The sequence below is a fragment of the Tachysurus fulvidraco genome, chromosome 6 (assembly GCF_022655615.1).
Source record: "Tachysurus fulvidraco isolate hzauxx_2018 chromosome 6, HZAU_PFXX_2.0, whole genome shotgun sequence".
Lineage (NCBI taxonomy): Eukaryota > Metazoa > Chordata > Actinopteri > Siluriformes > Bagridae > Tachysurus > Tachysurus fulvidraco.
Genome location: NC_062523.1, coordinates 16,461,856 through 16,480,512, shown reverse-complemented (window position 1 = coordinate 16,480,512; position 18,657 = coordinate 16,461,856). Strand labels below are relative to the sequence as shown.

Sequence of the window (18,657 nt, the reverse complement as noted above, 5' to 3'; positions counted from 1 at the left end):
TAAATGTAAGCAATTTTGTGCTTCATTGTGGGCCTTTTATGCCCCTTCTGCTGGTACAAGCTGAGTTTCTCTGCCGTTCTGACTCAAGGCCCCTCAGTCTTTTTTTTTCCAACTCACTGTTAGCAGGGCAAGTATGTTGAGTGTGTAGGGGCTTGGTGGTGTTGGTGGTGGGGGGTTGTGGTGGTGGTGGGGGGTGGGGGTTGGGGTGGTGGTGGTGTGGGTGGTGGTGTAGAATTAGTGTTGGATGTGTAGGTCAGAGCCAGTGAAGCACATATCAGACAAAGGAACAGCTCCCTTGAGCCCTTTTGACATTAGTGCTCCTCAGCATCTTCATCCAAATGGACAGAAGCTGTGACTACATCTCCTAGCAACTAGTTTGCCAGCATTACAATGTCTCTGACTCTCGTTCTCTCTCAGCCTACTGTATGCTCTCAGATGTCAGAGTAGGACTCTCTTGATCTCCAATTCATTCAACATCCTTCCCAATCTCACCACTGTTGATCAAACTTTCACAGACTAGAGACAGCTTACCAAGTAACACAGCTTCCTTCTCAGATTTTAGAGGACCACGTGTCACCCCCTCATTGCTCTTCTCTCGATGCTGATAGTGTTCTGCAGTGCCATTTACTCCCTGTCCACACAAATACACACATACATATCATGCACATGCATGAAAATAAGGTGTAAAGTGAGTAAAAAGCAAAACACAGTGAATGATGAGGTAGAAGCCACATACATGCTGACCAATCTGTAGTAAACAAGTATTTGGCTCCTCTTTCAGAGAAATCGATGTTTATCGACATTTTACCCCATCTGCTTTGCAGAGGCTGCTAAAGATGGCAGGCCATAAGTCAAATAAATGATGAAGTGATTCACAGATCACAACATCAAACACACTTTGCTTTTTAGATGTGACCTCACAGATAATGCCAACAACACAAAAGGCAGGCATATCTGTTTTAAATCTACACAACAAACGTCCAGTCAGCAACAGTAAAAAAAAAAAAATGCTGTCTGTATCTATTTATATATACTGTGTATGTGTGTGTTTGTGTGTGTGTGTGTGTGTATGTATGTATATATATATATATATATATATATATATATATATATATATATATATATATATATATATATATATATATATATATATATATATACACATACATATATATATATAGACATTAAAATGGTATGCTGTTTAGTAAAAGTATCGTTTATATTTCTTTTTTAAACTCTTTCGATGTAGATTGGTATATAGAGGGTGCTGCTCTTAAGCTGCTTTGTTACACAGACTATGGTGGGGAGTTAGTTCCTACAGTTGCCCATCTGCTCCATGTGTTCCATGTGTCACTGTATTCTATAGATAGAACACCATAAAAAACATATGCGTAGCATGAGATGATGTGAGATGTAAGTAAAGCGGACAGTGCCTCTGAGTAGAGAGGATACTTAAACCCTAGAAACCATTATTTACAGCAGACATGTCCTGATGGAAAAGCTGTCAATCACTACCAGGTGCATTAAGAGCTACAGAAATGATAGTGTGCATACGACCCTGGCTGTGCTAGCACTTTTTAAATAAGCTGAGCTCTTTGTACAGCTTAGGCAATATGTAGGAGAAACATGAACAGAAACCGTAAAGTATACTTAATTTTTTAGCATTAATCCAAACAAATTTTGGCTATGAATTGTTTCGATGTTACCATTAAAATTTGAAGAACAAAAGAACCTTGTGTATGTGCTCACATTTATTTCAACACACTATACAGCTAAATTATTCATTAATAAATGACCAGCATGCTGTAGTTTAGTGACAGCACTGACTCGTCTTTACCTTTTCAGGAGTGTTCGTGGTGTGGATTGATCCTTCCACCAAGTCCGTGCTGTTTAATAGCTGTAAGGAGAAAACAAAGTATTTGTTTTTAGATGTTATTTAATTATACAGCTATAAATATAAACAAGGCTAAAAACAATGTGAAGTGATTTGTTTTCTGCAACCCTGTATAATCAGACTTATGTGTCTTAATATTTTTATAGCACATACACTGAGCTGAGTAACTGTTAAATATTTAATCCCTCATTCAGACCCTTTTACTGTTCTGCATGTACTGTACGTTTGTTTTTAATAGATATGTAGAAATGTGTAGAAAGCAGATCAGTCACAACGTTCAAATCATGTTTATCAATCCTGTTAGGATTTGGGTTAGTTGCAGCATAAACCACAATCTCCACAGGACCTCTGCTTTATTGATGTTCCCATTATCTCAGTCAAATAACATTCATGCAAACCAATGTCTGTAGTTAGGAAAATTGAGTAAACAAGCATGGATTTTATTCTGTGCACTAAGGCCAACCACAGTGCTAGCAAAAATGAGAGGAGATCGTGTTGCACTGTTCGTCAGTGAAGAAGCAATAACACTTGGATCATCTTTCAGGGGCACTTTGTCAGTGACACAAATGCACTAAACACACTGTAGAGTATGTCGTCTTTATAGACAGCACATTTCATCCCCATCTGCAGGTCAGAGAGCATGAAATGGTTAAGCAGAGAATGAGATGTGCACATATAATATGGACAGTTAATGAGTCAGGCTCAGTAGTTGTCAAGCAAAACAGAAAAAAACGTTGAGTTCGTAAACTGCGTCCCACCATTCACACATGTTCAAATACACAACTGCAATGAAAAGATTTGGTGTGTGTCACTGTATGCACCAACACACTGAACGACCTTGTGTGAGTGACACATGCAGAGGCAGAGGTAAGACTGCCAATTTAGATCATCTCCCAACAGACTTTTTTTCTAAATATGGGTTATATCAGGACAAATATTTAGGAGTAAAATAAGACTCCTTAGTAAATTATCACCATTCATAAGGGATGTCCAATTAAACAGTTAATATTATAAGATACAGGTTTTCAAACTGGGGTTTGATTTATATATAGGGCCATAAGAGAAAGTCATTTACAAAGAGCTCTCCAATTAAAAAGACAAATTCTGTAGGCTAGCATTTTGTGCATATTATTTTAATCTTTTCATTATGCGGACAGATTTATTTACGTTTACATTTACGGCATTTGGCAGACTTATCCAGAGTGACTTACAGTGACACGCTGCACTAGCATAGCAGCTGACCAATAAAAATAGACCATTTTCTCCATTTATCTACCATACTTCCTTGACAACAGTGGAACAGTCAGTGGAACTGAAGTGAAGAAAACAAACAGGAAATTATGCTAAAACAAAATGGGCCATAAAAAATCCTTAAAACAAGGAACCCCAATTTAAAACATATAGATATCAGAGTTTAATCCATACGTGTGTGTTAAACCTACCTTCTCCCTGAGACTGAAGATCTCACCCTCTAGGTAGCGCTGCTCATCTCGTGCCTGCTCCAGCTCCAGTTCCTTTCCCTTCAGCTCATCCTGGAGCCTCAGTAGTTGCTGTGGAGATAGACAGCATTATACAGGGTAAATAATAACAGACACCAACAGAGTACTTGTCTGTGTAGGTGATGAATGCTTATAAAAGGAGATCAACAACAGGGACCTTAGTCTGATGCAGCAAAAACAAAAAAAGCACTTGACTGCTACCTAGAGAAATGTTTTAATATGCTAGACCAAACTCTGTAGCTACTGATATATATGATATCTTGTTTCAGCCACTAATAAAGAAGATTACAGTATTAATGTATTAAAGTGTGCACCTCTCAGCTAATGATATATATATATATATATATATATATATATATATATATATATATATATATATATATATATATATATATATATAAACACAACCAGAAATCTAAACTGATCTTTATTTTGTGTTTATTCATACTCCTGGTCATATTGTGCCTGACTGAAATTGTATTGTGGTTGATATAAAACACAAATTCTTGTTTTTCCATTAAAATGATAAAAAAAGATTTCTCACTGGAATCATGCAGGATAAAAAATAATATTAACTAATAATATCATGTTAGCAGTTGCAGAGTACAAATGCTGAGCCTTAGTCACCAAATGTGTCATGTTATGAAAGACAAATGCATTATGTTTTTTTAATGAATGAGAGATTGGTGTGTGTTAGTTTTACTTCTATGGAGAGAGGCAGCAGAGGAGTGCTGAGTGATAAACTTGAGTTAGTCAAAGAGTCTGGCAGGCTGCTCTGCAAGCTCCCAGCGCTCTTGCTACCAGGTAAGCTGCACCACTTTGTGTAAAGAGGTCAAACATATCCCAAGACATCAGAGTGAAATGAAGCTGTGTAGTGTGTGTGTGTGTGTGTGTGTGTGTGTGTGTGTGTGTGTGTGTGTGTGTGTGTGTGTGTGTGTGTGTTTGTGCTTCAAGGGGGGGGGGATGTGTGAGATATGTGCTACCTGCTGCATGCTGTGCATTGTTTGCTGCAGGAAGCTGAGCTGGTGCTCATGACTTTGTTCCTCATCAGAATGCTGCATCTTTCCCTGCTCCTTCAACAGTTCCACTTCATTCCTGTAGGCATCCAGCTGCCAGCGCAGACTGTCGTTCTCCTCTCGCAGGCCATAAGTGCACACAGCCAGAGCTATAGTCACAACAAGAATACAAAAGACCTTTAGAACAGTATATGCAAAGAAGGCAACGAATATGGTTTGTAATGATTTTGGAATACCAGTAATAAGAAATATGACAGTGAACAGATCTCTTTTCTAATATTATTACCAGTGATCAGACATTGGTTTGCTTTGCAGTGCCGGCTCTTTCAGGCAAAGTAACACAATAAGCCTTTTCACACTGTACAATAACCCTGGGTTATTGTCGTTCTGCACCCCACTTTTAACGAGCAACATTTCACACTCTGGTAATTTAGAAGTGGGTTCGGAACCGTTTTTTTATCCCGAGTTTTGAAGCCTGGCTCCAAAGCAGGGTTATTGCCACTTTTTCAGTGTTAACCCTGCACTGTGGTGCCAAACGTGTACAGTGTAACACAATGTGGTGTTAGAATGTTATGGCTAGTTGCTTAGCAACAGACACCCAATCAGAAATTGAACAGCTTGTGCCTCATATAGTGTGAATACCAGGACGTAGAAAGACTCAACAAAAACGGCTCTGTGGCGTCAGGCAGCAAAAAAATGAACATCACAGAAGTGCTCACGATAGAGAGGGAAAATATGTGACACTGAAAAAATAGAGATAGCTGCAAATAATTGAATGCCTGTTCAACTAAATGACAAACTTATAAACGCTAAAAACAATTATAAATCTATGAAAGATAACAGTTACTCCCCGAGTGCAGAACAGCAGACCTGATCTTTTTTCCTCACTTACAGTATGTGAAGCACAAGACAAGCTGTTATTTAAACCGGTTGCAGACCGTATTTATCCAATCACGGTTGTTGACATAGCAAATAAGTAAATAAGAAGGTTACTACAGGGTTTAGCAATGTGCACTGTGAAACTTAAAAAAGATAATAACCTACAGTAGGATTCTGTTTAACAATTTACACTTAAAGTGTGAAAAGCCCTTGTCTTAAGCTACACATCATTGTTAGGTCAGAAGTACTGTATATCATTGACTGTGTAGTATCTACAGTTTAATATATCTACAGTTGAATATATGCCCTAAAATGGTAGAATGTGCAGTTGACAAATTCTGTTTTACATGTTAGTGCTGGTGTCAGATAATTCTTGGCTTCAGGCCAGGATTTTTATAAAACTCCTCAGAGACAATTGTAAAATGCATTAGCTGCATAAAGAATATGGGACTGAATTAGGATATTGAATATTTTTCTATTCCAACAAAAATACTATTCAAGGTTTCAAGGTTGGATGGTTCATGATATATAGCTAAGCTCTGAATTTCCAGACAGCTGAGCTTTGCAGAAACAGTTCTTCTTCATTCAGCAGTGTCAAGAAAAACCGTAAACCTGGATGGTTTACTAACTCATTTTGACACTCAGTCACAAATAACTAAATAGATAAATATTTTTATCGAGATTAGATATGTATTTGACAAATCAGATACGAGCAAAACTAGTGTGAGTTTTGAAATAAAGTACACTACTAGAGTTGTACTCACTACGGTATTTAATAATGCATAGGTTCATAAAAAGACATTTTCAATTCTGACAAACCATGAACCATAAATCGCTTTTAATAACAGTACACAATTTTAATTGACCTCTAAGGAACACAGTTTATACCTGAGTTATCCATTCGACCCTTCTTACAGGGGTTTTCCTCTAGGTCTTCATCTGACATCTCCATTTCTTCTTCCCTTCGGATTCCCATGATCTCCTCACTGTGGGCGTTTCTCAGCTCCTAAAACACCAAAATCAAAAATACACCCAATCATCCACCCACACAAACACACACACAGACATACACAGTAGGAGAGACAGAGAGAGTCAGAGAGAAACATGCACACACACCATTAGTGGCATGTGACCTGTAACATGTTCTTTGCTAGAACATCAATTTTATATTTCCTATCTAACTGTACTATTTCTTCTCGAATAAAACGTCCATTTTATTTACGAAAGTAATCACTGCAACAGCACATACTGTATTCAATGTAGTATAAGAGTATCATTTACTCAATGATAGTATCTGTGTTTTTCAGCTCTTAATAGGCTTTAAATGCAGCTCAACTTTGTGATAGAACGACAGGCAGTTGGTGACTGATCGAGTCCAACACAGCCTGCTGAGAGAGCTGAGGTTCTGCCATCACACAGCTGTGTGTGATAACAAAAGCTTGGATGCTCCATTTGTCTGGGACTGAAAAGTGTAAAAAAATCACATTATACAAACTTCCAGGCTCACTGGTCCCCTGATAGTCATTATAGGGATCAGCAGTGAGGTGGTTTAATGCCAGTAGTGTGAAATCTTGCAGATCAGACACAATAAATAACCTCGGAGCTGTTGCACTGAAGGGAAAAAGAGCACATAGAAGTTTCCCTATATGTATACACTGGTATAGTCCTGCATCGCATGTTCCTTTATCTTGTTTTGTTTGTTAAACTGTGGTAAACAGACACATTCTTATTCTACCGATATTTTTTGTTTGTATACTATACTACACTATAGTTTATCACAAAAAAATGTAAGTAAAGAAAATGAATGCTATAATATGACATACAACTTAGCTTAAACATGTTCTGACCACACTGGCCAAGATTTCACAATGGTGACATCAAAACTGATTTTGGCCTGTCACTGCACCAAAGTCACCTCCACGAAATCAGCATCTTACCTCTGGCTAGACTGAGAACATAAATATGAAGTTTCCTGTCACTGTCTGGACTCACAGAAGTGTGTGTATGCAAATAGTCTACTTCTTGAATTCTAATTCTTAATAGTAACCTAATAATTGTACCTCTTAATCGTAACGTCTTTAGTTGTTCTTCATGTGTTTCGGTCCTCACAGAGAAAACATCCCAATAACTTACTGCAATAATGTCATTTTTAAATACAGTAAATCAGTGTACTACTAAATTGAAAGAATGTATATCTATAAGTAATAAGGATTTGAAAATAGCGAATCAAGATAGCTTCAAACGTCAAATCCTGATCAAGATACTGGAATGTAACACCAACATACTTTTTAAAATTTAATCTAAACCTATTGAAAATTTAATCAGTAATAAATTATTAATTCAAGTCTGTCATTAATGACTATCATTTTAACCCTAGAAGTATCGGTTGCTATGGAAACTTAAGATATACCTGACTTTCTAGTGCACATAGACTGTGCTGCAGAGTGAGAGACCAGAATCAGAAATGTAGGATGGTTTATTTGTGAGACCACAAAAGCCATAAAGACTCACAAGTCACATTAGCAGCTTGAGCAACAATGTAGCCTGCAGAGTCAGTATGACAAGAAGATAGGAGACATACCAACCTCACACTGCTTTCGCCAAATGTCTATGTTCTTGCGCTGTGCTTTTGAGAAATGGTCCCAAGCCTTTTGCCGGGTGGCAGCGCTGAATACGCCCGTAATCTGCTCAACTTTGGTGGATAAGGAAGTCAGACAAGACAAGCCATTTATGTACAGCCACTGCCAGCTACTGTAGAGCCACACACCAGAAACCTTCCCAGTGAGGTTCCTGATAGTGTCTGCTCTATTGTACTTACATCTTATGACCTGCTGATTCAAATCCTTAAGGACTGAGGAAGGCAACAGGATACAATGGTTGGAATACAATCCCGCTTCAAGTTTTATTGCTTGTAATGAATTTTAGGGAAGCTGATTCTTAGCTTCACTTAAATTTCTGTCATATTACTGTATAAAAATTTTAATATGCAACGTGTGGATTTCAGATTAGTTTTGAGGAACATACTGACCATCTTACCTCTTGTAAAATGTTGCCTTTTGATCTGACTAAATGTACATACTTGGTTTTAGATATTTGTATGATTTGTGTGTGCTGTATGTTTTAACAAGCACATGCACAGGATTAAGTTTTAAATTGTAGGTACAGTAGCCCAGTATTTCCTAAGTACCCCTGCTTGTGTTTATCATACTCATGTTGAAACATAGCAGTGGGAAAACTGGCCATCTGGCAAGTCTCATGTGATGAATACAAGCAGATACCTCAATAACATTAATAGAATTAACATTAATGGTGTTGTTTAAATAAACATCTTGGCAGTCTGTATTGCAATATAGGCATGGTTTAGAGGCACAAAGCTGTTTAAAAGCCGTCCTTTATGACTGGGATAAAGTTGAACCAGATGTGACTTGATGAAGCTGATGGTGCAGCCAGGGGTGAGTTCCCAGTCGCAGAGTTCATGACCACAATCGAGGTCCGCATTTTTGCAATGTAAACAACAAAATTACAGCAAAAAAATATATAATTATTAGACATACCACCCAACCAGTCAAAAGGGCAGTGTTATAAGATCAATTGTTGTCTATTTGTTGTCTGTGCATGTGCCTGTGTTATAACCATTATAAAATTCAAAGTAGTCTCATACTATTAATTTGTTAAATTATACTAAAAGACATGAATGTATTTCTATAACTGTGGGCGAACTGCCGTGTAACCACAACTAGAGACAAAATTGAAATTCACAGCATATTGTATTCCATCATTAGACGCCTAATAAAAGCCTCTGTATGATCTCACTGTTAGAATCTGATTTTGGCCTACCTGTATGTTAAGTTGAACAGCTCCATCCCTGAAATGAAGACAGGCTCCTCCCACTGAGACTGTACTTACCCAGGGCCATTCTGGGGGCTATGGCTAGAGTCCCCCTTTGTTGCTAGGTCTGATCTTATTATAATATAAATATACTGAATGTATGCATATATATTTTTTTATATATGCATACAATAAAAAAAACTTTTCCACTTCCTGACATAAATAAGGGTTATGTAACATAATTTTTACCTGTATTAAAGCTAGTTTGTACGTCATTACATTTTAGCATAGCTGCTAGATGAAGCCATTTACAATGGTTCATGTGGAAAACTGAGTCAGAAAGCCCATTGATCTGATCAAAGACTGAGCCAGCTTAAGAATCACACATAATCTTGGACAGAACAAAGGATGTACTGTTGTCATGGTAACACTACATGAACATCTCTTCGTAAGCAGTGTGTGTATAGGGCCTGCGAGTCTTACATTGGGTGAGGATAGTGAGTAGTGCGTTCTTGAAATGCTCTTTGGCGTGCTCCATCTCCTCTTCATGCTGCGCCTTCTCGTTCATCAGGCGCCGCACATGACTGTTGGCTGACTGGATCATGGAGTAGAATTGATTGGCACTGCGTCGGTTCACCTCACCCCTTTCTATCCATGTGAACAGTACTGCTATGGCCTCACTGAACTTGCTGTCATCTGTGGCAAAAGTGGAAGATCATTATTAGATTATCTTTGATATGAATTCAGATGAAAAAAAGATTTTTTTTATAGGTAATGTAAATATTTATAATTATATTCAAATTAGATATATGAAATATGGTTTGTGTAACTCACACATATGTGTATCATATTTACATGTGTCAATAGAACATGTAAGCTGGAAGCTTGGTCATTAAATGATTTAGAAATTATTTGATGCAGCAACAGCCTATGGCCATAGATTTTGTTGGGGCAGGATGAAGGTAATAATGGCAAAAAGAGATGACTAAAGAGAGATGTCTAAAACTCTATCCCACTTGCCTTTACATATAGACTACAATCTACTAAATGTTACAGCAACAATGTTCCTTTGTTTTACTGTGTTTGACACAGCAGGTGTGTTTCTCATCACAGCATGCACAGTACAGACAGAAATATAATACTGTATTATTAACCAGGATTGCCCAAAACACTCAGGCATTGAAAATTGGAGACATGTTTTTCTTCTTTTTCTCAGCTGTTGTATGGGACAAGGTCACTGTAGTGCACACATATTTCTGATGTACAGATAAACCTTTCCATCTCTAAATCTCCAAACCTCCATATCTAAAACCTCTCTACAAATCTTACCTTTCTCCCTCCCCCTCTCCAAATCCCCCTTTTTCCTCTTCCAGTCTTTACAATATATTTTCAGTTAAATTGAAACGACTTTGTACATCATAGCATCATAGACACACTAACATTTGTCTAGACTAACAGTGTGCCTTTTTTTCAGAAATTATTTTTCAGAGATTTTATTAGACTATTTATTATATATTATTAGTAGTAATATATTTTTAAATCAGACCAATTTAGCATTAAATTAAAACCCTGGAAAGCCTGTCATAAAAAGCACAGACCTGAAAAATAATTAAGATGTATAATCAAAAGTATAATTTTCAAATGCCAAGTCACATGCATAAAGTAGATGGTCTTGAGTTTAGCTTCCCTCAGGGTTCAGTAATCATATCTATGTAGAATGTTTGAAACATATTTCAGAAACTTCTGGAATAAAGGTCATGTTTTTCAGTCTCTCCAGTGTATGATTTTGATTAGAAAGTTATTTCTGCAGCTTGCAAAAGAGACACATTTCCTCTCTCACATCTGAAAAAAACATGTGAGATAATCTCAGTATATTCTAACCATTTTAATTTTACATCCTAGAGACCAATAATTATTCTGGGAGTTGATGTGTAATCCGTGTTTGGTTAAAAAATCCCCAGGAGACTTTAGGGTTCTAAAGCAGCTGCCATGTGAGTGAGGGCAGATGTGCTTTTAGATGTGACTCTCATTCATCATTCCAGCTAATTAAGAAAGTAGAATTCTCCTGGTCCCAGAGCAAGCATGCTATTAGACAGGAATAAAATAATTCCCTCAGTCAAAGGAGACTGCACAACCACTCCCTTCCAATCACACAGACCATGACCGGATTTATAAATGTGTAAATCTCAATACTCTAAATCAGTCTCCCCTACATACCCCCTTTCCCCTGCTGTAGCTTTTTGGCAGATAACACACTACCAGTTATTCACTGCCAACACAAATATAATTACTAATCAATGATAAAGTATTAGTTTGCTGGTTTATTTTTGAGAAATATTCTAATTGAATGTTTTCACACCAATCTCCTGTAATATTATATTAGTATTAACCAGAAGCTTCTTTTTACAAATAAAGATAAATGCCGTGCCTTCACCTGAACCAGACTTCATGGCACTAAAAGAGCAGGATAAGAAAGACTTATCAGAGAGCCGAGACCAAAAAGCAGAGCTGAATAAGCCAAATCCACTGGAAACACTGGATTTATATAGCTGCACTAGTGTTCAGTGCTGCCTGCTTTCAAAGATGTGGCTTTACTCCACTGAAATACACATACTGTAAATGAGGGAGTGCACCCTGATGTTTTACAACTAGACTAAAAAGCAAAGGCCTGCATGCTGTTCCAATTTACACAGACACAATGATATTTATAGCCAATAAATATTAGTATATTACAAAACAACAAAGGCTGACCCAAATTCATAGTAAAGACTAATTTCATAATGGTTTCTTTTCAATGCCCAACAGAATATTGAGCTGTATCTGGAATACTTTTGTGTGCGTTTTGGGGCTCATTTAACATACAAGTACACATGGTGCAGAAAAGCACCACACTGAGAGAATAGGAAATGCTCAACTGCATGCCAAGATTGCTGATAAGGTGGGGGGTTTGTAGTCAAGTTACCATCATCTAAATGAAAGCAGATGAGGAGATTTGAGAGCTTAGAAAGGCACCTTACACCTATCTGTTTGAATTTTTCACAAATTTAAGGAACAAAATATTCTGAGGCATGAAACAAATCACATGTTGTATATAAAAGCAAAAATATTTGACCTAGAAATATCTGGAAAATCATTATTTGTAACAGCCTGTTACTATTAAAGAGAAAAACCTTGTTTTGAAGTGAAATTAAGTCTTAAAACGAAAGAGCCTGCTGAGGAGCTACAGTATAGGCACAAGCTCAGTGGTGTAAATTGTTTATGCAGCATATACAATGGAAAGCAATGGGTTTAGAAATGGAGGTGGTTTAGATTTATGTTGTCTGCGTCTATCATTTAAAGATTTTAAATTGCAATTGCCAGCTTCTACTTTTTGTAGAAAAACATGGTTGTAAAACCATCTAGTTGAAAATATCCCTGAGGTGTAGAAAACAACACTCCACTATTTTTGCCAAGGCTTTAGTTGTGTATATTATAATGTGTACATGTCCTGCAGAACATTTTAGGCCTTTACATTTGAATATGCCCTGTGTGCCAGACACAACCTTGAGAATTTAATCTATATTTGTTATCACTCCTAACATATAGCAAATGAGCAAACAACACTTTAAACCCAGTGTCTGACACTCCCTAGAAATCCCTAAAAAAAATCAATGTTTCTGGGTGCAGACCAGACTCAACGAAATGGTGGAGATTAAAAAAAAAAAAAAACTGGCAGGAAGGAATTAGTTTTGGGTCTATGGTGAACTCAGAGTTTGCACTGACCCATTAGTTCCTTAGGAGCTCTCGGTTGCATGACTATAAACTGTTGTAGAAAGATACTATTTACATTGACATTATTTACTGTCCACTGTCACCCAAATGAGAATGGGACCCTTCTGAGCCTGCTTCCTCTGAAGGTTTCTTCCTCATATCTCATGGGAATTTTTATTTTTTTTAAATTTATTTATTTTTTTTCTCTTCTGTTTCTATGCTTCCATAAAGCTGCTTTGAGACAATGTGGATTGTTAAAAGCGCTATACAAATAAATTTAATTGAATTGAATTAAGAGTTTTGGCCTGGCAGCTTCTGCTTTGGGCTAGACAGCCAGTACATTGAATAAAGACTGTAACTTAAAGACTGTAACTGACACAGTAACTTAAAAAAGAAAGTGACTGAAAAGAAGGGGGAGTTTTATGCATAGTCTTTCACCCTAAGATCAGTTTATTAGAGTTATTTCTAAACTTCATTTACATAGAAATTGATCCCTTTACTGCAGTGTTACTGCATGTTCACAAGCATGTGGTCTTCTAGGGCATATTCACCAAGGACCACTATAGCAGCTAGTCTAACACAGAGGCACACCATCCCTACACAACAAACAACAGCGTTTAGGATTTTTTTTTCAGTTGTAGAAAGTAGAGAAGACTAAACTGTAGAGAAAAACTCAGGCTTTGCAGCCAAGCAATTCACTAACTTTTACATCATCAGAAAACAGCAGGAATAAAACAGCATTGATCGGCCAAGCAGATTGTCAGACCACAGTGAAGTTGGCAAAGCACTGCAGAGCAGCTTCTCAAGATAGTTTTTCACCTTAACTGTTTTTCTCTGTTACTTAATGATGATACATTTCATGATAAAATGCAGATATTACATTTTCAGCAGACAGACACACCTTTCAGTTTTTCAGCAAGCAGGCCTGCCTCGTGTTCTGAGTAGTGCATGATGGGAGTGGGGGAAGGAGGTCGCAAGCGGTCTTCCTGGATTTTGCGCCGATGGCGTTCTTCCCGTGCTAATAGCCTCTGTTTGCATTCCCACTCATACAAGTCATCCCTTGCTTGGGCAAAGTCCACATGGATGCGGCCTGAATCCTTTTTATCTGTGCTGGAACCAATGCGCATCCGGTAGCCTTCGATATAAAATACGATGTTTATTAAATATAGTACTGATGTATTGGGGAAAAAAATCACTCATATCATTCATGACAAATATCTATTAAAAAAATAAATAACATATTAAAGGAGAAAATCAACATGAGCCGTGGGCCTGAGCTAGAAAAGTTTCTGTGCATGTTTGTATTGTTTCAATAGGTGTTTTTTGTGGTCATAGAATGTGCACTTCACTTGAAACTTTCCCATAAGTGTTTAATTGGCTTGAAATCAGGTGAGTTGTGAAGGTCAAAGCATATGATTCACACTCATCAAACCATTCAGTGGGTGATTCAGTGGACTCTTCTCTGTTCTGACACCTAGGTGTTGGAATAAACTTTCCCTTCCCTGGATGTCTAAACAGCTGAGTCACTGACAGTCTTAAAATAAAGTCTAAAGACTCACATCTTCATAAAGAACATAAACTAGCATGGAACTTCTATTAGGATACAAGAGATTTATTATAGAATAAAGTTGATCAGTCTGATGTGCTTTGTATTGCTTTGCAATCTATGCAAATGATTTGCAATCTAAGAGAAACTTTCCTTACAGGATCTTTTTTCCTTGAAATTTGTATATCAAAATATACTGTAAGACATTCTTGTGCAAATGTAAAACAAAAGCGCACCAGAAAGATAAATGGCCTTGTCCACCATGAACTCTTCACTAAAGCGGATGTGACAGAAGTTTTTCTTGCTCTTTCGGATAGCAACAATTTCACCACACTGGTCAAACACCTCTCGGATAATCTCTTCGCTGGCATTCTCAGGCAGTCCGCCAACAAACACTGTTTTACAGCCTGGAGGCCGCTCTCTGGTTGATGGAGGTGGAAGATCTGCATGATAAACACATAAAGTCACAATTAACTAATGACTGTATCAGCTGCACTTTTTTAAATCTTTTTGCTAGGAAAGGTGAGATTAGCTAATGCAAGTGTCTGCAGGATACACTTGAAAGGCTTACTGGGGTTCTGGGGGAAAAGTGTACAGCTATTGCAATGGATAATCTCTTTGATGATAGGTAGTTCAGGCTGCACAGGTGGCGGAGGCACCAAACTGATTCCTGCCATCATGGGGTTAATGGGTGCAATAATACCCAAGTTGGGGTCAAATCCTTGGATACAGATTGAATCTGGAAAAAAATATTCAGCAAAATAAAGGATTAGGATTGTACTCACTCATTTCAAACTATTAGAAGAGAATGGGCAAAATAATCAAACAACAAATAAACAAGATGCTACAGCTCTTACAAGAGGACAGGAAACTGATGTTGCCTTAAAGCTAGGAAACAGTAGAAGTATAATAGAACACTATTCTCTTATTTCCTCTAAGATACATATGTAGCAGACTATAAATCTCTGGAATTATGTGAAACAAAGAATTTGCGGATCCCTGCCAAATGCAGGAAAATATAAACACAAGAAATTGTATACATGATTTCTTTATATCCTACTTTCCCCTAAGGATTGCAGGAGTGCTCATTCTTTTGGCCTTAAGCTGTTCACTTGCTGCCAGACACTGAAGGAATGAGTTATATGCCATTATTAGATATTTTTTTAATATATAATTTTAGAGGATCCAGAAATTTCAATTAGATCCAGAACTGAAACTTCACAAGAAACAACTGGCATTGATTGGCTCAAAGGTGGAACACCATTAATCAGAAGCCTTCAAAAATACCATTAGTGGCCACTTGTAAGCCAGGGTAATATTAGTTCCATGAGGAAATCTCTTTAATCCTGTGACTTATTCAGAAAAAGTAGCACATTATAACACAATAATCTAACATATTTTTAAAAATATGATGAAACCAAGTGCCCAATCAGGTCTCTCTTGAATTCATTACCTTTGAAAACATTATAATGACCCGCGGAAGGCTGCAGCACAAGCACATTTCTTCTGTGTGACTAAGACATTACCTACAGCCACTAGTCTCTGAAGGGGTCCCATGCAAACTGCTAGTAGCACTCTTCCCATGTTTCATTTTAACTGGTCACTTCATGCCAGAAGAAAATAAAACTAATTTAAATTCCCTGTCTTGAATGATTAATCATAGCACCTAAATGACAATACTCTCAAATAGAATTCAAATGTAAGCCATTCCAAATTATGCCATTTCCATAAATTTGCATGATCTGAAGAATCTGCTCATGCATTCAAATCTCGGCTTAATTTGCCTCAATCTACCATGGCTCCTTGGGATGATATTAGCTCCAATATGTCGCTAACTCAGCACAGGCTCTATTTTGTATGAGATACTATTGTAAATGCAGTCACAGCACTAAACTGTATGGAAAGCTAATTATAGAGCCTCTCCATCATTCACTCACTCTTTTTGCTATACACTTCAGAGACCAGGCAATGCTACATTCCTTGTGGATTTATTGTTACCTCTAGTATTACTGAATATACTGGAAATGTCACATGGATAAAATGTCTGTGGTTAAATAACTTAGATTTCTTACATTTTATCAGTGTGCAGTTAAGCACAAAGATGTTTTTTCCTTTATTTCAAAGGGTGCCAATAATTATAAAGCATGTTGTATACAGTTTCTTTCTTTGCATATACCAACTTTGGAAATTGGGCTCACAGCACAGGGTCAGCCATGATACAGCACCCCTGGAGCAGTGAAGGTTAAGGGCCCTATTCAGGGCCCAACAGTGGCAGCTTGAACCCTGATCTTCCGATCAACAACCAGTGCCTTAACCACTTGAGCCACAACTGCCACCTATCTTGTAACTTGTTACAAGAATCATTTTCCAATTTTCAAAGGCTGTAGTGATTGCGTTAGCAGCACATTTGTTAATTAATGATTCTTTTATTTCTACAGTAGGTCCCATAGACAGGGCGCTAACACATTTCCAAATGATTCTAAGTAGAAGCTGGAACTAGGAATAGCTTATAGAGACCTCAGACAAAGAGGCAGTGTATGCCTCCAGAGCACTCGAGGGTACCAGCCTTTCCAGAGCTGCAACAAATGGGTCCTCAATGAAAAAATAAAGCTCAACAGACTGGAACACAGTTTAACATAAAATCCAATGTCTAGCATCGCTGCTAAAGGTCACATACTTGGCTTGGGCAGCTGGTGCTTGTGTGGCTTGCTGGGAGGAATATGAGAGATTTACTTTTGACTCAAGCCATTGCTCCAGTCTAAAAAAAGTAAGGGAGAGTGGAGAAAAATCTAAGTAAGAGATCAGAGGACTAAGATGCATGGCTCTACCTGACACCAACTGCTGCCCGGTTAGGCCTATAGGCATGATGCCTAAGTTATTCATGGCTGTGGCCCAAGCGCTGGGGTCTGCCACTGGCACATTGAGGTGGGTCTGCTCTGTACCCAAACCCCCAATGCCATCTGCTGCTGCAGAGAGAAAGCACAGAGGACACATTTTATTATTTAAGTAAATATTGAACAAATCCTTACGCAATCTAACATGAATGAAGACAAAGACAAAACCAGCTTGACAGAACAATCCCTTTAAAAAGCCTTCTGGCTTTAGAGAATGGCTGCAGACTGCAGATTAATTTCTGTATAGATCACTGCTTTTTACTAAATCAATTTGTAAATGTTCCTTTCATGACATCAGTTGTATTTTTGGTTTTTGGAAACATTTATAGCATTTTGTCAAATTGTAATTTTGTATTTGTTTTTATTACATCTTAATATATGCTTGATTGTTAATGAACTGAACAGTCAGAAACTATCTATACCTAAATTACATTATTGACAGAAGGGAAAAAAGACATAAATCCAAGACAAATTATGAGACTTACATAAAAGCCCTGCTATAGCACTAGCAGAGTATTGAATCAGCATGCATAAAAGCAAGCCTCTAACAGAAGGGGAAACGAGAGGGTTATTTACCACTGGCCATGGCAGCTTTGCTGGATCTCTGTTTCTGTCTGCCACTGCTGTCCCCAAAGCTCCTGCTCCTGCAGGCCAGCTGCCCAGGGCAGAAAGTAAACCTCAAGCGCTCATCACAGCATATGTGCAAACCTACAACAGACAAATACAATAATATTTTTGGACCATACACCATAGAGTCCACAAAAAATGTGGTAAACACATTCTCTAATCAATATTGGCATAAAAATTAAACTGATTAATGCATATACTGTAGAGCACAATACATACACATACATTATTATTACATTGAAATTAAGAAAGTAATATGTACATTCTGTATTTCTAATTGGAGTTGATAAGAATAATGCATGGACAGTCATATGCATCTGCCTAAAACAGTAATATATATACATATGTAATAAATATGTACATTTTAGATATTCCATTCAGTAAATTTTACAAATCATTTTCATTGTATTATAAGGAAACAGTGCAGCTCCTGCTTTTTTCCAGTAAAAAAGTTCAAGCTTGTGTGACTTCTCTAACATGGCACAGGTGTTAACTAACTGAGCCTCTAATGCGGCTCAACAATGACTTATAATTCCTCATCAAGATACAAGGAAAACATGAATCAGGACTCTTCTCTGTACTGGAAACCAAGTTGTGGAATGAACTTCACCTGTCTGAACTTCATACAGCTGTCTCAATACCATCCTCTTCATCAGGTCTTCATTATTATTATGAGTAAGACTTAAAACAGTATTAATAATTAAAAAAACATCTATTCTTGTGT

General features: G+C 37.4%; 1 protein-coding gene across 2 annotated transcripts in view; it reads right to left on the bottom strand.

The window, feature by feature from the left end:
* enox1 (ecto-NOX disulfide-thiol exchanger 1) overlaps nt 1–18,657 on the bottom strand; it is a 49,172-nt gene that overhangs the window by 3,275 nt on the left and 27,240 nt on the right. For both annotated transcript variants that reach the window (XM_027164865.2, XM_027164864.2), the window contains exons 2-13: nt 17,883–18,014; nt 17,241–17,378; nt 14,984–15,151; nt 14,649–14,855; nt 13,768–14,001; nt 9,600–9,812; nt 7,874–7,980; nt 6,177–6,294; nt 4,377–4,558; nt 3,337–3,444; nt 1,838–1,897; nt 532–631 (exon numbers count right to left, since the gene is read on the bottom strand). In XM_027164865.2, the coding sequence (XP_027020666.1) occupies nt 532–631; nt 1,838–1,897; nt 3,337–3,444; nt 4,377–4,558; nt 6,177–6,294; nt 7,874–7,980; nt 9,600–9,812; nt 13,768–14,001; nt 14,649–14,855; nt 14,984–15,151; nt 17,241–17,378; nt 17,883–17,892 (1,645 nt within the window). In that variant the 5' untranslated portion in view covers nt 17,893–18,014. The remainder of the gene's footprint in view (nt 1–531; nt 632–1,837; nt 1,898–3,336; nt 3,445–4,376; nt 4,559–6,176; nt 6,295–7,873; nt 7,981–9,599; nt 9,813–13,767; nt 14,002–14,648; nt 14,856–14,983; nt 15,152–17,240; nt 17,379–17,882; nt 18,015–18,657) is intronic.